This window comes from Cyanistes caeruleus, chromosome 9 (assembly GCF_971803275.1).
Source record: "Cyanistes caeruleus chromosome 9, bCyaCae1.hap1.1, whole genome shotgun sequence".
NCBI lineage: Eukaryota > Metazoa > Chordata > Aves > Passeriformes > Paridae > Cyanistes > Cyanistes caeruleus.
This window is the reverse complement of record NC_141709.1, coordinates 31,742,581-31,765,175: the sequence shown is the minus strand read 5'-3', so window position 1 is coordinate 31,765,175 and position 22,595 is coordinate 31,742,581. Positions and strand designations below refer to the sequence as shown.

The 22,595-nt window shown below is 43.6% G+C and overlaps 1 protein-coding gene across 7 annotated transcripts in view; it reads left to right on the top strand.

Moving 5' to 3' along the window:
* Window positions 1-2,318: 2,318 nt before the first annotated feature.
* LOC111932915 (FRAS1-related extracellular matrix protein 1-like) overlaps window positions 2,319-22,595 on the top strand; it is an 85,314-nt gene continuing 65,037 nt past the window's right edge. Inside the window, exons 1-7 of one of the 7 annotated variants that reach the window (XM_086841686.1) lie at window positions 2,319-2,457; window positions 3,027-3,262; window positions 4,805-4,907; window positions 6,523-6,711; window positions 8,255-8,435; window positions 11,857-12,050; window positions 13,945-14,089. Coding sequence is in view for 1 of the 7 variants with exons in the window: in XM_086841688.1 (XP_086697814.1) it covers window positions 13,054-13,123; window positions 13,945-14,089; window positions 17,095-17,236 (357 nt within the window). In the remaining 6 variants the exon portion in view is untranslated. Of the gene's footprint in view, window positions 2,458-3,026; window positions 3,263-4,804; window positions 4,908-6,522; window positions 6,712-8,254; window positions 8,436-11,856; window positions 12,051-12,758; window positions 13,124-13,944; window positions 14,373-17,094; window positions 17,261-22,094; window positions 22,295-22,595 lie in introns of those variants that run through there. The other 6 variants (XM_086841688.1, XR_015273699.1, XR_015273697.1 and 3 more) reach the window with 6 other exon arrangements.

Here is a 22,595-nt window from a genome sequence, read left to right as displayed (position 1 = left end):
AGAATTTCTGTTCAAAATACCAACATACCGTGGAAAAGGGAGATGGAGAAGATTTATCTGAGGACTTGTCAAAATTCTGTCCAGACATGGTGATGACAACTTCTGTGTTTTAGCTACTTATCATAATTTGTTGATGTTTTAGATACTCTTGTTTGATATTTGTGTTCATATGGCTGAAGTAAATGGCTTATTTGGGATTTACTCCTGATTTTGCCATAGACTCATCTTCCAAGACATTGGCCAGGCTTCTTCTGTTTTATTTTAGGAGCTGGTGGATGAGGAATGGAGTAAGCAAGGCTACCTGGAGACCCTTTAGCCTTAACTCTGAGGTTCTTAGTGTTCATATCTCCAATCAATCATGAATTTCCAGTATGAATAAAGTCCTACCTGTTGCAGAGTACCGGGCAGACATGTGGACATAGAGTCACAGAATAGTTTGGGTTGGAAGGGACCTTTAAAATCATGTAGTCCCACACTCCTGCAATGATCAGGGACACCTTCCACTAGCCCAGGTTGCCCAGAGCCCCATCTAACCTGCCTTGGGCACTTCCAGAGACAGGGCAACTTCTCTGGGAAACCTGTGCCAGGGTCTCACCACCCTCACTGTAATAAACATGCAAGAATATGCAGAAAGACAGTCAAACCAAACCAAGCACAGAGATAAAATAACAGCATCATCAGAAGAATGGAGGGTCTACCCTTAGAGATGATCAGGAATTTGGCTTATTGAGCTCTGCAAAACAAAGCCTGAGATGGAGATAAGTTACCCCCAAGTATCTTGAGGGAATAGTCATAGAGTGTAAATAAAACCTAAATTATTTCTGTAATAGGGAATATAGGCAAAAACCCCAAACAGATTGAAACCATCATGATAAAATTCAGGCCAGCAATTAAGAGAAGGTTTTAATCCAGTAGAGGAAAAGTATTCTGAGCAGCTCTGAGCTCTAGGTGCTCCCTTCCTTTCAGTGGGATTATCCCTCCCACAGCAGTGAACCTCCCACAAGACATTAGTTTCTGTTTCCAGCTTTCAAATCAGTTTGTGTGTTCACCTGAGTGTGATTTCTGGGCTGGTGCTCTCTGCTTCTCCCTGCAGACACCTCCACACAGTCTCTGACAAAAGGAGGGGTGCAGTGGCAGATTGCTGTTTTTATGAAGGTCTTCATCCACCTCTACCACCTCCTACTGCTCTCCCAGTTTGTAACCTTAATGCTGCATCCCTGCCTGTTGATAACCCATGGCTCAAGACTCATGAGGGCACCTTATGTAACAAGATTTCACCTCCAAATTTAACCTAAATTACTACCTGCATGTAATTTTTTAAGTTTGTATTTAAGCCTGAATTGTTTCAGGCCAGACTGCAGTGACAGGATTTACCATGGGTAGAACCAAAATCGTGCTGTTGGTCCTGTTGTAAGACCCATCATTTAGCAGGCAGAGACTGTCACAAGCTGGGTTGCACAGGAGCCAGCAGCAATGCTCGGCTTCTCTGGAGATGAGTCATGCTATTTTCAAACTATCTGGTTAATCAGTAAACTGAGATCTGCTGCTTTACAGACAATAATATAATATTTGCTTTGCCTTTGTGCACTACTTTACATTTTGGATCCCTTGCCATTAGGATTCGAAGCATATAGACTGCATCTAATCCAATTTATCCTGTTCATCTTGGCAGTGCTTGCAATGCTGACAGCTTAAAGAAAACACTTAATTTGACTAAGTGTTTTCAGTTTGCTTCTCAAAATATTTGAAATCATTAAAGCCAGAGTACCCCTGCACTGCAATACACACAGTCCTGACCTACTTCAGCAAGTTAATTACAATTTGTGTGATCCCATGGCCTCTGATTATGCTGCAGGCTGAAGTAGTTTACCTGGTTAAGAAAGTGCTTGATGTTAGACAGTAATTCTCCTGTCTTGATGCTTTCTTAATCTGACTTTTAAAGAGGCTCATGGAGCAAAAATGAGGCATACTGGGGACTTGGTGTGACATGTTGTGTCTCCTGCCTCACTGGGCAGGGCGCAGGGGGCTGAGTGCTGAGCTCCCCGTGCAGATGCTCTCCTGCTGTAAGGCTGCTCTGTCAGGATTCAGAGCTATTTGTATTCATTGCTACCTGCCAGAGGTGAGGCACAGCACAGGGATGTAGAGCAGCCCTGGAAGTGCCCTGGTGAGCACAGGTGATTATGAATGGTGGCTCAGCAGCACTGGAGCGTGCCAGAGCTGATGAGGTCATGGGCTGCAGCCCCTTCCTCTGCTGGTGTTCTCATAACTGAGGACTTGTCACAAACCCCTCTGTGATGGCATCTCACCCTTCCCTTGCTGCAACCCAATGGGAAGAAATATCATCCAGGATTGCTGCCAGTGCCAAACACAGATCCCAGACACCAAGCATGATGGAAGAGAAGGGAGAGGACATAGAGGAGAATAGAAATGAACCAAAAGGATTTATCAGTGCAAGCAGTAAGTGTTGTACAGGTGTGAGTCAGGTGAGGTTACAAATGTCAAGACAGATAATGTCGAGACAGCGTAAGCATCAGTACAGGCTAAAGAGCAGAAAATACATCCTGAGCTCCTCAGTGCTCTCACACCTTGGTCAGTTCATTCACTGCCTCTTCTGCCAGTGCAGGTCACAACAGCTTCCTTAGATGCTGTGTCTGAGGTTTTGGGAAGTGTCAATAAACTCCCAGTAGTCTGTGTGTCTTATGATCCATTTTATCCTTTGGATTTGTGTTTACCATAGTTAATGATTCAAAAATTATGAATGGTTAACTAATCACAATTTCTTACAAAGATGACATTTAAAAAATGTTGTTATGAATGTCTGATTTTATTGCTGGAGAGGACCAGGTGATTCAATATCATGGTTTGGTAGCACTGGATCATCTGTCTACAATGATGAAACAGGTGAAATTGCCAGTCATTGCAGGGCAGGTGATACAATCACCTGATGGCACATCAACATGCTATAATGTTCCTCTGTGATATGTTTTGTTTCCTTTTAAATGCTTTGCTCAAGGCTTCCCTTTCAGAGATGAGTGCTGGCAAGCTGCAATACCGCAGAGAAGGGAAGGTCTGGAGCTGCAGTAGGAGTAAGGAACTTGGAAAAATGCAACTGGTGCGGAAGAGTGAACAAGGTCACTGGTGACAAGGCTCTGCTCCATCTGTGCCGGCACACTCCTGAGCAGAATCATTCCAGCAACGTGGCATTTCGTCACATAATTCCTTTCCTTCCCAGTTTCAATAGCTGGTTATTTCCCTGCCTTTGGTGAGCAGACAAAGCCCTCTTTGTGCAGCCACACAACACAGTATCTCGTGTAACAGAGAAATGAAATGCAAATTTCTCTGATAAGGCAGGAATGGGGCTTGTCTAGGGGAGAAGGAAGCACTGTCTGGCTGCAGGAGCAGAAGAAGGTGGTATTGACCACTGCCTCTGCCATTCAGTCTCAAAAAGTGGGAGAAACTACAATTTGGGGAGTCTTCTGCTAACATCAAGATTAAACCTTTCACAACCCCATTTCATCTTTCATAGAAAAAGGACAAAAATTACTCTCCTGTTTTGTGCAATTTAGCAAAGCATTTTAACCTGAACTTTTTTTTAAGGTACACAAGAAGTTGCCCAACTGTCTGCACAGAACAATATACATGCTAAGGCATTATCTACATGGGGTCTGAGTGATTTGTAAAGGACTTGGAGAAATTTAAGAACGAATCTGAAGATTACTGAAGAAACTCTTTTAAACATCCTTTCTTTTAAAATTCATTTTTCAAGAAAGTAGACATTTTTGCATTAAATATTAGGTTTTTTTGGGAGGTTTTTTTTTGTGGAGGTGTGGTAAGGAGTAAATGACTAGCTAAAAAATAGTAAAGTAAAAGAAAACTAAGGCTTGAGCAAAGGCAAAGCTTTGAAGTATCACTCAGAAATTAATTTGTTCGGTATCAGCACCCTGATTAGAGCAATCCTAATGTGCATTGTGCATATGAAGAGCTATTCTGAGTCTAAATTGGTGACACAGGCAGGGGACAGTTTAACCTCTGGCATTAGCTAGAACTGGGCAGCGACAGGAGCCAGTGCAGCAGTGCTAATTAATGCACCCTGAGGGGACACAACGAGGCATTGGCCCTGTACACCTGAGACATACTTCTGTCAGCAATGAGGTGCCAATTACTGTTCTCTCATAAAAATAACCCGTTAAAAAAATAACAAAAAGGCAAAAGTCCAAGTAATACAGATAAAACAAGATTTAGCCATAAAATTATCAAGTGGATTCACTAATGCATCTCCCCAGTTTGTTAATACAAGGCAGGATGATCTCTGTTGTAGTTGCTGTAATGGAAATGCAGCAGCTTTATTTCTGGGCTGGGCAACAGCATCTTTGCTAAGCTCATTTACCCCAGCTGCTCTGAGACCTGACCATCCATCACCTTGGAGCAAACTCCACTGGAGAGCAAGGATGAACCTCTCAGGGCCACCACTACAGCAAGCACGGAGATGTCTGGGAAAGGATCTCTGCCTACACTGATGGTGGACACAAACCTCTTTGGACAAGAAACCAGAAATTACTATTCTACTTCTAGTTAAACATTAGCAGTGCATTGTCCTTGTAGGTGCTCAGTTTCAAATAATTTAGTAATAAAAATCCCTGAACACTCAGCAGTCCTCCAGCTGAAAACCACTGCCTAGAAAACCAAGATGTTATGGGAGTACAGGCAAGCTCTTGGCTTTGTCATGTGGCACATTCTTGATAACTGAGGCAAGGAAGAGGTCTGTCCACACTAGAGGCATATTAATGTAGATTTGTCTCAGCAGGTGCTTTTGGGGTGAATGAGGAACATTAAGCATGTATCTGATTGAAGTATCTCTGTGTACTTCAAGAAGACCTCAAGGATCTTAACCTCACATCAAAGGCAAGGTGAGTACATTGCCCTGAGTACAGCTTGCTAGAAAATGCTCTTCCCCCAGCTGGTTCAAGAAGATCAATGCTGGAATTGATAGATATATACCCCACAATATGCTACTGTTCCTCTAAAAAATATTTTATTAGAGTTTAATATGGTAATAGTGCCTGGTTATATAGGGCACTACTTAACAGCTGGCTGGATGGTAGAAGAGAGGAACCATTTGGTAAATCAGGCCAGACCAAATAGCATTCATTTGGTTAATCACCAGCTATTAAAATAGCATCAAATCATAGCAACCTATTTGCTTATAATTCAGTGCACAATTTTCTGCACAGTATATTCATAACTGCTGTACCCAAGCTAATTTTAAATGAGCCAACAAAGCCATTTTCCACCACTCTCCTGGGAAATGAATCTGTGGACTGATGGATCTTTCTGCTTCTGGGGCTAAGCCCCCACAAAATCTGAGCTGATGACATTGGTGATTTAACTTTGAAACAAACTGATTTTGGATTTAGTCTATTTTTTAAAGCTTGGTGTGGTTTCAATCTCTTGCATTACTCCCAGATTCATCTAACTTCCAGTGCCTAGAAGGTTATACCCACTACTCCAAATATACAAATGTTCAGGCATCATTGAAGATTGCTTTGTGAATTCTATTAAAGACAACCTTCAATAGTTCCCAGGTGGTTCCTCTCTTTGTCACCATGAATTCAGCAAATGATGAAATCCCTTCCTTCTAACTCAGGAATATATCACTATATTTGAATTTGGTCTTAAAAGTGCTGACCCTTTATTTCTTAGAACCGATACCTCACTGCTGGAGTAGGAGCCCTGTACAGTTGTGGGGAGCAGAACAGTAGAGCTGTGGCCTGTACAATGACTAAATGTTTTTAGCAGTGAGGGAAAAAATTGATGAAGGTGTGTTAGTAACACACACACAATGAAATTCTGTTGTTTGTAAATATTGTGCACACTGTTGTTTTTCTGCACTGCCGTAAAGCTTGTAAGTCTTCACGATGAGCCTCTGGGCTCAGCAAAAACTGAGGAATGAGTGTTACCAGCCCCAAACACTTCTTTCCTATAAACAAACAAACAGAGAGTTCAAAATTTCTCCTCTGCACTGCTAGTGTTCTCCCAGTCCAGCTTCCCCACCCTTAATTTAGCTGCAGACAAATGAGGACCAACTCTGGCCCTGAAGGCAGACCCAGCCTTGCACATATTCCCGTGGTGTCCACACTCGCGACAGTGAAACAGGTACGTGCTTACTTCTAGGGATGTGTTGGGATACGACAAAACCTCAGAGCCATCTTAAGGGTATCCGAATCCTTGGCTTGGCATTTCGTTCTGCACGTCAGTTGATTGGTCATTTTATCACCAGTTATGAAGTGAAATTAGATAATCTCGCTGCCATATGGTATAGAGTATTTATAGTTTAGTATGTTTTCCATATATGTGCACTAAAGCCTGCTTCAGGGATTTGTTACAGTCCTTGTGTTTACAGGATTTGGGTCTTGGGTGAAAGAAGAAATTGACAGTTGCTAATGTTTGATTTAAACTGATACTTCAGAGGCCACATGAGTGATCCCTAATTAAAATCAATTTACACTTTCTGTCCTTTGCCAGGGAGGCTGGCAGGGCTTTCCAGACCAGAGCTCATGTCCACCCAGCTCTGCTCCCTCTAGTAGCAATCAGGAAGGGGTGACCTCAGAGGACAGGGGGTGACGCCCACGGAAGGCTTGGGATGCTTAGCCTCCACCTCAGCTCCCTTCCCAAACAACCAGGAGTATCCAGGGATTCCTCCCGCTCTCTCAGGTAGCCTGAACCCTGAAGCATCTCTCCAAGGATTTTTCTCTATGTTAGGTTTAACTGCTGATTTCTTGCTTTCCATCAAAATGCTCCATTCCCCTTGAAATTTTGATAAATAAGGAGCTACAGGATTAATTATGTGGGACATTAGTCATTCAATATGTGTCATTATTGTCTCAAAACAAGCCTAAATGAGCACCACAGAAGGGTCTTAGAGATCTGTATTTGGAGCTTACCCAAATGTGATAGAACAGGAGCGTGTTCTCAAAACAAAACATTGCCTGGAACAGACACCAGCACTGGGGAGTTGTATGGTGTAAATACCCCTCATAAAATTTTCTGTCTACAAAACTATGCTAAGCTTTAGAGCACTTGTGTGGGTCCTACATCTCCCACTCCCCACCTCTCTCTGCTGCCATGTCTTGGTCATTTTAAGTTGCAATGTCACACACAACAGAAACTGGCTGAAGCTTGACCAACCATTTTTAAAAAGTGGTAAACAATAAAACCAAACAAGAAAATCTGAGAGAGGAGAAGCAATGTTTAATCACCCTGTAAGAACCCTGTGAGCACTCGAACAAAGAGGAGTTAATAAATGTTACAGTCAGGTTTTTTTGGATAGGATTCTTGCAGAATATGATTTCATAATCCCCTGTCTCTAGTGAACAACAAGACCTCTGTAAACACTCAATATTCAAATAGAAAATTGTTTCTTGTAGGCTTCCATGGCACAAAATAAAAGCTCTGTAAATCTGGGCCTCCATATGTGGTTCTCAGCTGGTGTAAGTCCCTGAATGAATTACATGTGAACAGAGAAATTAATGCTATGCACATGGTGGCCAAACTTGAAAGCAAAAATTGCAACTGAGAATATACTGCAGCGGATTGTGAAATTTTTGAAGATAAATGGAAGCTTGAGTCCTTGTAGATGTAATGCAACATCGATGCATTTCAACGGATAGACAGCTATCACAGTGAGATACTACAATACTGAAATCACATTTGGGAGAGTAAAGGGATTTGCTCTTTAAAATCAAAGACTGAAATTAGAAAGGCAAACATTCAATAATCCAATGTAACTTGGAACAAAAAATTGGGTAAAACACTTCCCCCTTCTTTAAATCTGTCAAATTACTGTGGCAGCAAATGTATGTGGTATCCATGTTTTGAAATGATTGTGCTCTAAAGCCACTTTTGTTAATCAGTCAACGTTGATGATGAATTACCCAAGAGTTTTGGTACTTCACAAACAGTTTCGATCTTTTTGTTGTTGTTTTCTTTCCCCCTTCTCCTCTCAACAGAGGAGGGAAGAATGTGCATGTTACAGTGAATTCTAAATGAGGCCTGTGCCTCCCCTGTTTGCAAAAAGCCAAGCAAAGCAGTAAAATAATAAATAAAACAAATGAAACCCTCTTTAATCCATTCATGAGCTCGAGTGTTTCAAGTAGGCCATAATATTAAGACACAGAGCTCTGAAAGAGATGGATCAGAGGAAAGGGCTATTGCTTAAACAATGCCAGCCCATTTAATTGAATTACGTATTTGTCAGCACTGTATTTTCCCATGTCCAGGATTCTTACCGTTGATTCAGGGCTTAAGGCCTAAATGGAAAGGGCAACAACTGCCATGTATTTTGGTCCTGAACAAGCCGTGTCCTTTGAAATGCCAGCACTCGACGTTGGGAAGAATGCTGGAGTGCTTTGCAGCAACAGAGGCCACCAGCAAAAGAGGTAATGAAAGTATGTTACCCCCGTGGATTCGACCTTGCTGCAGCATACCGAGGAACTTGACGGAGAATTTTTAAGCCTGATGTTATTTCTGTAGCAGTTTATTTGTATTTATCACAAGGACAACTGGGGTTGTCCTTGAACAAGAGGACAGGAGCCAGAAATTCCTGATTTTTTTCTTTAAATTGATTTGGCAGAGTTTTTTTAGAGTATAAAATCTATAGTTTAGTCAAGGACATTACCAAATGTTCATTGTCTTATGATCAAAACTTCAACTGTTTTCCTTGATTTGTTGCACAAAATGAGCACTTGTGTATCCACCCCTCCCTCTAGGGGCATTTTATGTCTCATGCCACAGCAAGGCTGGAGGAAGCCACAGGGAACTGGACAGCAACAGCTCAGGCTGGAGCAGAAGATAAGGAAAACTTGCAAGTGTTAGGCCAGAGTATCTGCTCTGTTCCTTCACAGAGCTTCCCACTCGGGCATCCCCCTCTGTCCCAGCCACCTTGCTACTACAGCTGTCTACATAACAAAAAAAAAAGAAATTTGGCTGTTTTTTTCCCTGCTGTACCCATGCAAGTTTTGTTTCCAGATTGTTTTGAGGACAAGTGCTCTGTGATCACAAAGAGCATGATCATTCCTTTTTCCCACTCTTTCAGTCATCTGTGACAAAATTTTGGGAGCATATTCCCAAAAACAAATCGGTATTTGGAGCAGAAGTCCAGGCCATCCTGACTTTGACAGAGATGACTCTAGATGAAGGATGCTTGAAATTGATCCCTCCATACAACTGTCCATATAAAAAAAACCTCTGCTGAGCCACTTAAAATTCAACCAAATACCCTGTAACCGAGGCATATTTTCCCAGTTTAGTGACCCTCAATTACATTTCATTACAGTGAGATGACATAGCCTAGGTACCTCCTCTTCCATTGTGTTGTACTCCAAATAAACACAAAATTCTGTTTTGTTTTGAAGTTGGAACAACTCTTCCCAGATTAGTATGAGTATACTAACGTATGCCATTGTGAAATACAAGTTAGCAGGCTCAACAGAGCAAGGATTGGAAGAAATTCTTTCTTTATGACCCTGCATGGGTCTAGCTACCTTAGCCGATATATCTTAAAAATCTACAGTGCTTCAGAGCACATTTGTCTCTGCTAACAAGCCCACCCATCTCTCTGCCACTCACATCAGCTTTTTCCAATGAATTTTTCAGTCACTAGAAGAAGTGTCTTTGTTTTACGTAAAGTTCAAGGTGAGATTATATTTCTTTCAGCTGGCTCTAGTTTTCCCAAGCTGTGTCGAGGCACAGCTTTCCCTCCTGCTGAACAAGCAATTTTAGCTGCATTAATTGTAGGCAATTCTTTAAAGAAGTGCTAAAATAGGTTCCATAAATAGGAATGTTATGACCCAAGGAAACGACTCATGCGGGTGGAAGGGCCTGCTGCTTGTGCATCTATAACCTGGCTTTACAGAAAATGTGCAGCAAAACTTTGGGAGTTCTAATCTTCCCATAGTAGAGTGGTTTCATTTTGTACTTCCAGTTCCATGAGTTTGGGACCACAAAATAAGGGCACAGGGCTATGTGGTCCTGTCACCTCTGCATCAGAGTCCTCATTTGTTACCCTAAAAGATTGTAGGAAGAGAAATGTCACCCCCTCCAGCCACAGAGAAAGAAGTGGGATGCAAAGAGGTTAAAGATTTGTGTGAGTTGGCTCTGGAATGGTGCACTGAAATCAAAATTTCAAAGCACTGAGCTAATCACTAACTTGCCCTTCTACAATAGAGCAAATGGGCTGTGCCACAACAGTGAAAATTGAAGGACTTTTTGTAAAGCCAGGCTGAAAACTTTTTGCCAATCTCTTGCCAACCAAATTCAATGGCAAAAATGTTTCTTTGGAATCTAATTTGCCATCTTGCCTAATTAAGTTATGAAGCTTTTAGTTGAAATATTATTTCAAATAACACCTGAAATACTCCATTTTAAACAGTTCTAAAAAGAAATTACTATTTTACCCACTACTTTTTTGTTCAAGTTTTGTGGGATTTGTATTTGTTTTGATTGAAGCATTCCTTTTTTTTCTTTTTTTTTGACTTTTTTTTGTGAATCATGTGGTTCAGATGCATTTCAAACAGTTTCTGCTCACGTCTGAGCTCTGGTTCTGATGTGTGCAAAGAGCACGGTTGGTCTGAACCCGCCACATGTTAAAAGGATGAATATTAACTTTTGTTTTTTCAAAGTGACTCTTTAATTGAAAAATTAAATATTTAATGAGCTATTTCCATCCAGAAGGGAGGGAGGAGAAAAGAAAAAAAAAAAAAAAAATCCTGTGGTTGATTCCCAAGAAAAACTCATGCTGGTGTCTGGTACACCGTCAGCAGTGAGCTGGCAGCTGGCTGCTAGCACAGCCCAAACACAGGACACCCTTGGGGGTGCTGGTCTGCACCCCCAGCCCTCAGTCCCTTACCTGCATCCCTTAGCATACAGTCTGTGTCCAGTATTTCAGCTGGAAAACAGCTCTGGCTGTAGTTCTTTATACCAGTCCTTATTCAATGTATTAGGGTAAAATTTGGTTGTAGTCACATAAAACCTCATAATCAAAACAAATGGCATTTCTAATTGAGCAAGGCCCTCTCAGTAATGAAGGGCAGCAGTGCTGCTGAGATCACTGGTTCGTGTTTCTCTCCCTGTTTAGAAGACTAAACTAATTTATTTATGAAATCAAAGCAACCCACCAGATTAGCCATCTAACTAGCTCGCTGCGCTGTTTAGATTCACTCGTTTGCTCTCTCATGACATCCAAGTGAACAAACTATATGTCAATGAAAGCGTTGGCGCTCCATCGTACATTATAGACTACTTTGAAGTGCAAAAAAAAGATCCTGCATTGGGGCTACCAGCAGTAATTTTTTTTAGTTTTTTTTTTCCAGTGAGCATATGCTGCGAGTGGGAAAGGACCGGGTAATGTAAACGGAGGTTTCATTAGCGATGATACGTGGCAGTCCCTGGGTGAACGGAGAGAAAGCAAATCTGGGAGCACCTGTAGACTTTTCAGCCTTGTACCCATGTGGCAGAGCATGTGCTGAGGGCAACGATGAGATCTGTTCTTCCCTCTTAGGATCCCCTTGTGCCTTCCGGTAAAGGCAAGGCAGGGTCAACAGGTTTGGATGCAGAATGAGTCCTTCTCTTTGCATGTGGCCTCCAGAAACTAATTTTTGAAAACAAAAGGCAAACACTTGCTTCCATTGGAAGTTAGAATAATTCTATGAAAAAGGCAGAGGGGTCTGCTGGGATATATTTTTGGCCAAATGTCTCCTGTGTACACATCATTATGTTTTAAAAGCTCTTGTTTAACTTTTCCCCATAAATCTTGATGATTGGCCTGGTTGTATTTCCTCTCCTCTGACATTTTCCTTGCAGCAGGTTGGAGAAGGTGTCCAGAGTGTTACAGGACTAACCGTGCTGAATGCTGAAGACTTTGACACCCATCATCAGCCTCCACCAGCTCGTGGGCTCACTGGTGCAGATGCTGGTGATGTGCCTTACTGGGGTGTGGCAGTGGAACAGGCTGCACAGAAAAAGCTGTGGATGAGCCATCCCTGGCAGTGTCCAAGGCAAGGCTGGACAGGTGTCCTGGATGACTTGGAGTTTGGAGTAACCTGGTCTAGCGGAAGGTGTCCCTGCCTACTGTAGAGGGTGGAATGTGATGAGCTTTAAAGTTCCTTCTGAACCAAACCATTCTAGGATTCTATGATTCACTGCTTTCTCCCTGGCTGAGCTCCAGCAAGGTGTGAGTGATGGCACTTCAGCTCTACTTGTACCCTTGTATTGTTTAGCTGTTTTTGGTGCACCTTTGGGCCGGAGCACAAGAGTGATGAGGAGTACCTGAGGGAGCTGGGAAAGGGGCTCAGCCTGGAGAAAAGGAGGCTCAGGGGGGACCTTCTGGCTCTGCACAACTCCCTGACAGGAGGGGACAGCCAGGGGGGTCGGGCTCTGCTCCCAAATAACAAAGGACAGGACAAGAGGAAACGGCCTCAAGCTGTGCCAAGGAAAGTTCAGATTGAATATTCGGGCAAATTTCCTCATGGAAAGGGCTGCCCTGCTGCCCAGGGCAATTGGTGGAGTCCCCAAAACTGGAGGCATTTAAAAGCTGCGTGGATGTGGCGTTTGGGGATATAGTTTAGTAGTGGCCGTGGCAGTGCTGGGGGAGCAGCCGGATTCGGTGATCTTGGGTGGTTTTTCCCAAGTAAATGACGCTGTTTCCAGGGCTGCGGGCCGAGAGGCGGCGGGCCCGGGCCTGTCCCCTCACGGCCCGGCCGCGCGGGGAGCGCGGGCTGCGCGGGCCGCGGGGGGCCCCTGCCGGGGGCGGCCGCTCACTGCAGCCGGCCCCACAGCGGAGCCAGCTCCTTGTTCCCGGGAATTACTTCACGGAATGTTTGTTTGGGTTTAATGTAGTCTTTTCAACTAAAAAAACATTCGATTATTTCCGCCCACCGTGTATTCAAGTACACGTTGTATACGTTTACTTGCATACACTGCTAGTTAAGCCCATTCTATGAACATCTTGATCCCATCTTTTCCCGTTTCCTTGCCCCAAAATGGGTTGAAAAACCACACATGGATACGAAGCGGTACCAGGTCTCCAGGAGCATTGTTTCCAATCTTTCTGCAATCACTGACTTTCCAGGTTAGTGGTTAAATTTGGCTTGTGCCCGCCTGTGTTTTCCTGCCGCAGTGAGGGCTTGGCGAGCCAGGACCACTGACCGAGTGTGAAGCATTTGGATACCGTGGTGACAAGGGCTGTGTTTGTGCCCAGGGAATAAGGAATTTAGGGAGTGCTCTAGCCCTGCAAAGCAGATGTGTTGAGGAACACATTCGTGTATGAATCCCTTTTAAGTGGCCCCAAAATTTACTGAAGATATTGCCAGTATCTCACTAGCAATCAAGGCCTCCCATGGGGACTGCTCCAAAGCGTGCTGAGCTTGGCTCACTCCCTGCTCCGTAAGTTAGCCGAGAATGACTTCCAGAGCCCTGCTGTGCTGCTTCTGCTCTTGCATTTGCAGGAATCACAACAAGAATAAAGCTTCCACCCAGGGCTGCTAAACACAGTCTTAACCCCTTGGGTGGGGTCCGAGCTACAAGTCAAGGTGGGAGACCACAGATGAGAAATGAAAGCCTTGGAAAGCTCAGTTGTGGGGAAGAGCAGCTGTGCGGGGACACTGACAGAGGAGCAGCACCTTGTTTGAGAGCTACCTTGAGCTGTGGGTTGTATGGGTTTACATGGGCATTGGCATCACAGCAACAACAAAGATTTCTTTCAGTGGAAGCAGGATTTACTTTCTGAACCTGTAGTGTTTAAAGATCACAACTGATGTCTTTAATTCCAGACAGTTGTGCAGCTTTTTTGTTTTCTTTTCTTTTGTTTTGTTTTTAAATAATATTATATCTATGTTTTAAGGTTTTGGAGAATCCAGGGTTTCCATTTTAATATTCCCCTTTTTCCTGTAGGACTGATGCTGCTGTACATGCATAATGACACAGAAAGCCTAGAGGATAGTTTTACCATGCAGCTGACAGATGGCAAGCGCACAGTCCAAGGGACACTTTACATCTACATCATGCCAGTCAACGATGAAATCCCTCATCTTTCCAGGTTAGCTATCTAAATGACAGTCGGTGCATAAAGACTTACAAAGAAAAAAAGGAAGAAAGAAATGAGAGGAACCCATCTCAACACCAGCATATCCAAGCCCACCCACGTTATAGAGGAGATCTGGCTTCCATTGCATAGGTTGTCCCTGAAAGCTGGTTCATAACAAGGTTGTGCACTCTGCTGGCTGGTACAGGACTGTGACAAGCCACACAATACCATCCAGCAAAAACCATTCATGCAGAAAACGATGGTTTCTGGTCCCTGAGCAAAGGCTTGTTTATATGTAAGTTAGTGGCAAAACTCTGGTTGCCTTCAGTTAGGCCAGAGTTGCTCTTTTTTCACACTCTATGTCTCCCTCCCACTTTCTTTATTCCCTTCTGTATGTTTTCTCCATTCTCTTTAATCTTTTTTTAACAGTGAATCTTGTTGGGAATAACATGGTATGGTTCGGGTTGTTTTTTTTTTAATATTTAAGGTCCAAAGCCAGTTGAAGGCAGTGTTAATGCTCATTCTCCTTTCAAGAGAGCCAGAGTGCCATCTCTGGGAATAAAGCTTCAAAGAGGTGGAAGCTACATGGAGAGTAATATTAATTAATTGTTTCTCTTAGCCAGCAGTGAAGTCCTTCTGACATCCTTTCACCATAAAATAGTTTATCATAATGTTTTTGAGTGGCATGGCAAGTCTAACCCTGTCATGAGCATTTTATTGGTTTATTGTTCTGCAGAAGAAAGAGGAAGAAACCTGGCATGTTGTAAGACTGGGATGCAGGTGATGTGGTTTCACTCACTTCATGGCAGTAACACGTTTTGGCCTAATTTGGGTTTCTGATTTTAAGAATTCATAAGTTGAAAATAAAATAAATTGTGTGGACCTGCTGAATCCTTCCAAAAATGCTGGATCTGTAAAAAGAATAATAAAATACTGGTTGTGCTATGTAGCCCCTTTAAAGACCTCCATGGACTGTAGGGAAAGAAGGACCAACAAGGCTAAAACTTCACTGAATGGTGATGGTACAACATTTTCTTGACTCAGAAAAATAGTTTGTAGAGCTAAAAATAATTTCTATTCTTATGCCCAAAGAATCTTTAGGACTTGCCAAACAAATCTTTGGTCTCGTATTTTATCCAGGTCCAATTCTTTCCACTAGCAAGGTTTGAATCCCCATTTTCAGGGTACAAGAAACCTGTTGGATCATAAAATACCGGGTGAGCTCTAGCTGTGAAAGAAAGTACAAGCTTGCTTTTTGAGGCAGAAATCAGTGCACATATGAAATTCCATGTTGCTCAGCCTGGGTGCCTGGGGCCCATTTTCTGTGTCCTTTTTGCAGGGAAAAGCAGAAAAACCCACTGTGGTTGCCCCTCTCTGGAGGGGAGCAGCAGCCCATGGCATGCACAGAGGGGCATCGAAGCTTGAAACTACTTTGGCTTCTTTCCCAGAGTGTCACATGTGTATTTTGAAAAATTTCACAGAAATAGTAAACAACGTGAAGTTATAAAATGGACACGCGTCCCTCCTTCCTACCAGCATCTCCTTAGGAGCTTGTGGGTAAGGAGCCATCAAGCCCCTTTTCTCAAAGGGAATGCTGCCAGCCTCCCACTTCCCTCTTCATCCAGGTCCTCTGCTTGCAAGGCATGATCTGCAGCTGTGTCATCTTCATCCTGTTCTTTGCCTGTTCCCTCAGTCTGATTTGCTTATGCTTCATGTCTTTACCTCCTTTGCCCCCTTTCTTCCAATTTCACTCTCTGAGCATGGTTCCTTGCTGCCATTTCTATTTTCACACATGTGAAATACCTTTCCTGGATCCATGTGTCCTGTCCTTCCTACTGTGAGCAACCCCATGGAGACACCCCTTAGTAAGTCTTTTGATTTCCACGTTGTTTTCTAGTCTTGTCAGAGGTGAGCTTCCTATCTCAGATGTTGTTTATATATTCCCAGTCCATGGATCAAATGGAGCCCTCTTGTAAGGGAAGGAAATGTGCCCGTATTAGCATTTTCCACCAAGCCATGGAGCTGGAAGTGCACTCTTCTTCTGCACAAAGCCATAAATCCAATTCTTACTTCCATCAAAACCCGTGAGGCTGAAGTGCAACATAAGAAAAAATCCCATGTGCATACGTGGCAAAGCTTTTTGTCCCAGTCCCACAGGAGCAGATTTGTTGAAATGTTTTTAAAAAATTCTATCTGCTCCATGCTAAGAGGAGCCTGTTCATGCTTAATAAATCGGAGAAATTGCTCGCAAATACTTCATCCATATGAAAGTGCGAGCCCTGTACTGCTGCCAAGAGACGTGAGACCTGTGGTGTCGTGCCGAGTAAGTGATGGCCACACGAATTAGAAAAGCTTAGGTACAGATCCCTCGCTGCCACAGTTTTCCCCAAGATGTGAAAATATAACAGGGAAAATACTAAGCAGCATTCAGTCTTTCCAGCCAAATCTGCCTCTTTTGGACACAGTCACGGGCCGCGTACCAAGCGGTGTAGAAGAGACCAAAATAACATCTTTAAACAATCTGAACTGCCTCTTCCACCACTTTAAGATCAGAATTAACTAAGAAATAAGGAGCCTCAGAAGGGACTGCTGCCTGTCACCCTGTGCTGGGTGTTGTACCAACACATCAGGACTGTTCCTGCTGCAGATCATGCAGAGAAGCCAGTGGCCTTTCTTGCAGCACCTGCATCTATTTTATTTCTTTTTATGCAGATTTGTGATCTTAACTAATTTTTTCCAAGCCTTTCTCCTTAGTAAGCTGCTATTCCCACAGTAGCCTTGAGAAATCTCAATTCCCATCCTGAGGAGAGAGGATGGCATTGGAAATGTTGCTTTGAGTTTAGACAAGAGAGTGTGTGAAGCTAGTAACTGCTGTGCAATGTGTAGACACACTGAGCTCAAGGAAGTCTGGCTCAAATCATTAAATCCTCCTCGCTAAATGGGCAGTGACTGCTGCTGGTTTGTTTTTTCACCAGTATCTCACTTCCTGTTTCTTTTTACTTTTTTTTTCTGCCCAGGAATATGGGTTTGGAAGCTGAAGCATCTGACAAAAAGCCATTTCCAGTACTGGGTCACAAGCAGACACCAAAGATGCTTCAGGGGATGAGCTTGACCAAACTGACCCCATGTGCCCAGATCTGCAGCTGGAGGCAGCAGTAGCTGTAAGAATTTTATTCCTCCTTTTTCCTGGGGATGAGTGAAATCCCCAGCCAGCTCCTGCAGCACTGTTATGGAAATGGTTTAGTTCATGACTTGGCTTGGTTGATAGGGTAAGCAGTGAGACCAAACACAGGTTTTTATCTGACACTTTTTCCTGTGTTGAGGTGGCTCTGGAAGGTCTCCTGCAGGATTTCATCCTTGTTTCCTACTTGTTTTTGCTTCAAGGTGCCCATAGCCTCTGTCCCTGTCCCACTTGGAGTTAACACAACACACCTATGGAACACCAGGGCAAGCTGGAAGCCATCTCAGCCTCACCCTGCAGCATTCCTGCTGGCAATAACTCAGAGAGAAAGCTTTGCCTCTTGGGCTCAGACCCTAGAAACTGCTTCCTGCACATCTCCCTCCACCATCCCTCTCTGTAATGACACATTTTAGCTGACTTTTATATTGGTTCACTAAGCCACTGTGCTGTCTTCTTCCTTTTATAATTAAGCAACTTGAGAAACCCTTTGAGGTCAATAAATTCTGAGGAGGCTTACATAAAACAGAATATAAAGTGGAGAGCCCTGCCATCAGAAGCCAGTAAAAGTCAGTGACACCTCTGCAAATGGCATTATGTCATTGCCTAATATTAGTAAGAAACAGTAAGATTATGTTTTTTGTTCAGAGCTATAAAAAGTAATGAGTCTCACATAATCTACTGAAAGGAAGGGGTGGGGGGAGTGCATGAGAAGGGAGAAAGGTGACTAGAAAAGTGAACTTCCATTTTTTTGGGCATCCTGAGTGCATTAGTAAATCTAGCTCGTTACAGCCAAATAGACTTTAATGTGCTTTGTCCTGTGAATTTAATTTATTTTGTTTTGCTTCACTTGCTGGGAACACACACAAAACCTTTCAGGAGTCAGGTGGTCATGTTTCAGTTACTACAACATAATAATCAGAAGCCAGAAAATATTACAAGGAAGCCGGAAAGAGACTCTTCATCAGCAACTTGGGGTTTAGGACAAGGAGTCATGGGTGAAAATTTAGGTTAGATATATGGAAGGAATTCTTCCCTGTGAGGAGGTGAAGCACTGGGACACATTGCCCAGGGAAGCCATGGATGCCCCATCCCTGGATGTGCCCAAGGCCGGATTGAATGGGGCTTGAAGCAAACTGATGTAGTGGAAGGTGTTCCTCCCCATGGCAGGGGAGTTAAACTAGATGAATTTAATGTCCCGTCTAAACCAAACCATTCTGTGATTCTGTGACTTTTGGGTGGATGAGGATGGTGTTATTCATCCTGGGTCATGATACAGTGCTTCAAGTGTCTTGGATGATGCTGATCCCAGCTCGATGAAGCCCAGGCCATTATTCTTAATCTTCACAAACAGAGTGAAATATTTACTCTTTCTTCATAGGAATGTCTGTGACCAATGAACAGATCTATGTAGTCATTCATTTCAGAAGAGGAAGGAAGTGTCCCTCTGAGGGAGGCTTTGTGCTCCCAACCTGAATACACAGGTTGTGTGGGAGTTAAATATGAGCTGTGAGGGCTGGGGATGCAGCAGAACATTGCCCTGCTGCAAGCCAGCAATTTGTGAGCAATAATCTCTAATAAGTACCAGGCTTTACAGGGAGGGCCAAGCAAGGGCTGGCTTTCATCCTGCTTGGTCCTGGCAAAGGTGGAAACCTTCAGAAGGGGCTGGGAAAGAGAGCCCTGTGGACTGTGCTCAATAAATGCCAGTACTAAATTTCAGACTGGGCTGAGGGTGGGGAAATATTTTAGCAGTGATATTCTGCAACCAAAGGATAGGAAGGTTTTTTTTCACACACCATAGCTGTTCACTAATGCATGCATGAACTAACTGTCCTTTCTGTCAAGCGCCTTCATTAGTATTCTTTTTCTTTCTTTACTGGCGTTAGATTGAAAGAGAGATTATACCAAAAGTTGGCTGGCTATCAGTTGGTCCAATTTTGTGTTTTAAAATGTGTGCTTTTTATAGGGCTAAAAATTGGTCCGGAGCCTCTGTGTAAGCAGCAGCTACTAGGGCTGGTGGGTGTTAGCTCTCTCTTTGGATCCCAAATTCATTCTCATGTGCCGTGGGATTAATTTCCAATATGTGCAAGTTCCTCAAACATCACCAACATTTTCTGGAGCTCATGAGTGCTCATGAGCGGGAAATAGTGCAAGAGCCATCAGTGACTGCTAGTGTCAGGATGCAAAATAATCCATACTAATGCAGGGAAAAACAATAGATGGTGGCAGTCGTAGGAGGTGGTTCAGCCTGGGGATTTAGAAATCACAGAATTATTTAGGTTGGAAAAGGACCATTGAGTCCAAACCTTGACTTATCACCACCTTGTCAACCATGGCACTGACTGCCACATCCAATCTGTTTTGAATAGTTCTGGGTTGAAAAAGGTGCAGTTTTTAAGGCATGAAGTAATGTCTTCTTCACTTCTGCTCCTCAATGCTCTAGTGACACCATGCTCCTGTTCTCCTCGGGGTACTTCTGTCCTGCTCTTCCTGTGCATGTCTCAAGTGATCCATCTCTGTATTTCCAAGAGATTGCTACTATTTCCTAACTTGCCTTCCTGACACCTTGTAATTTTTCTTGCTTTGCCATGGATAGCAAATACTAGGTCAATAAAAGGTGACCTCCTTAAGATATCAGAGCTGCTCTTGACCTTTTCTCTTTTTCCTTTCTGAAATTTTATCCAAGAAGTGAAAACCTCTGGATTTGCCCTGAGTAGAAAGGTATGGGGTCACATATGGGGTGTGTGTCAGCCCAGCACCTCTGATTGTGTCAGCAAGGGCTGCCAACCCTCCAGAAACCCTGCCTGGGCCACAGCATATGCATGGTTCATGGTTTTATAGCACACACACCACTGATCCAAGGCTTGCTGGAGTGAGCCAGCGCTGCACAGTTGCTCTCCACATGTGTCACAGGTTTGGCACGTCTCCGAAGAGTTGGACCCTGCTCGTACGTGCTGCTCCGAACGCACCCGCTGCAGACAGCTGGGGAGCCCCCGCCAGCCAGATGGTCGAAAAGCTCCCTGCACCTGAATCCTTAAAAGCATTTGTTCTCCAAAAAATTGTTTGTTCTGCAAAAAGGGCTTAGCTGAGACGTGGGCTGCTCTGGCTCCATGCGGGGGGCTGGTGTATGAAACCACACCATGTCCCTTTGCCCATCCGCTGCGAGCGTTACCGTGTCACCTGGGGTGTGAAGCTGCTGCTTGTGGTGTCTAGACTTGTGATTACTGAAAATTAATTAAACTGAAGGAAATTAGGCTGGAAGGGGAGTAGGCTCCTGGGAGGGAAAAATGGAAGAGAAAATAGGATACTGGTGTTAACCCTTTCCAACTACTGCTATTAAATAGCAAGGGCTTATAAATACTCTCCAGGCCACTCAAATACATGCAGACAGAGGATTGGTGTGATTTCAGGAGCTCTTCTTACACATTCAGATCCTGTGCAGGCAGTATCCATAACCCAGGTGGGATGAGCACATCAGAAATGGACAGCCCATTCTCCCGCTGCCCCCATCTTTTAAATAAGTCACTTCATTGTTAGCCAGACCTGAAATAACTTGCAGATCAGCAGTAGGTTTGAAACGAGCTGGTGTGACAGTGGATAAGGTCAGGGGAACAGGGATGCTTGGATAGAATCCAATAATAAATCAGAGCTTTATGGGGACAGGATGGGAGGCTGGATGCACAGCAGAGGGAGGTGTTTGCTGGTGAACTAGTCTCTTGCTTTTGCTTAGCCTCTTACCTGCTCTTCTGTCTCTTAAAGTCTCTCTTATATAGCTTTTCAGCACAGTATCCGAGTGCTTTGTGCCTTCCCCTTGGCACACAGCCACCGTCTGGCTAGCGAGCAAGTACAAACTGTAACACCTGGGTGTCAGCTATGAACATTAGGGTGTGCTACAATGGACCCATCTGTAGTACTTGGCACATGCAGGAGATTTTTATGTGTGGTTGGCTGAAAAGCAGGATCAGAGAGAGAGAGGAGGGAGAGCAGGGGAAGAGGGCTCCGCTGGGCACACGGAGAACATCATTTTGGCAAAGGTGCCAGTAGGTTTCCATGGGCTTGTCTGCTTCTTCACTCAGTTCATGCATTGAATAAAAATATCCAGGTTGTTTGAAAGAAAAGCAGGAGTAGATTTCCCCAAAGAGAAAGCCTAGAAGCCTCATTTTTTGTCTCTGGAGAACAAGTCTTATGCTATAACTAGATTTAATAGGAATACATTTAATAGTAATAGATACAATAAAACCCTGATTTAATAATACTTAGTTTTATTGTTCTTCCATGTGTATCGGGTGCTGTTGACTGACCCCCTGAGCACCACAGCATTTCTAGCTGGGTTTGGAGGGGGAAGTGCTCTGATTTTCAGGCTATGGCAGCTTTGACAATGTTGTGCCCTGGAATAAATTTCATTTGGGAGAGTATGGACAAGGGCTGCCTTTTGTATTTCTCACTAGTATATTGAGCCCAAGGAGTTGTGATAATTTCCTTTTATTCAATGAATGGAAAGAACATGCCAGCATCTGAAAATGTCTATGTATCCCTGAGAAATCCCAGGAAAGTAGGAAATGAGTTTACAGAAGTAAAAGGAGCCATAGCTTACTGCATAAGGTTCAGCTAAGTGAAAACTGCAACGCACTGAAAGGAGAGGAAACATTTCTTTTTCCCCTTTATGTGGCACTGATGTGTTTTAAAATGCATAGGCTAAGTTTGTAGTTTATTTCCTCCAAAGGGGCCAAGTCCTCCTGGCATTCTTATGAACAAGCTCATTAGAATAAAATCCATTATGCGCATAACTAATGACACAAATTTACAAATCTGTTGACAATTATGACCACATCCCTCATTGCATTTGCTTGTAGCTCACTGAAGTGACCAGGTGAAGGAGTTCAATCCAGAAGTTTTACAGCTCACAAGCTCCGAGTGCAGCCATGTGAGATTATTTCCCAACTGGATTACAAAGCTGTCATTAGCAGGGCAACTTGGGAGGACCAGGGCACGAGACCGTAAACTGTCCTCAGGAGACTCAAAGTCATTTTGAAGGCAGGGTGAGATATTCCTGGCTGCAGACACCATTATATTTGATATTTTCTTTTTAGCTGGGGAGGGGGGAAACACATGCGCATGCACACAAACCAGGACTGTTCCAAGTAGTGCCTGGCATCCTCTGGAAATGAATAGAAATTAAATTGAGACGCTGGTATCCTCCGAGTGTTAAATATTTCCAAGTTCTTGCCAGGCGAGTGTAATTTATTGAATGTAGGTTTTGTGAAATAGTGCTCCTGTCAGGGGGAGATTGGCACCAGAGAAATGAAGGCGGCTAATTCTCAGGGGGTCCTCCCTGGCAAA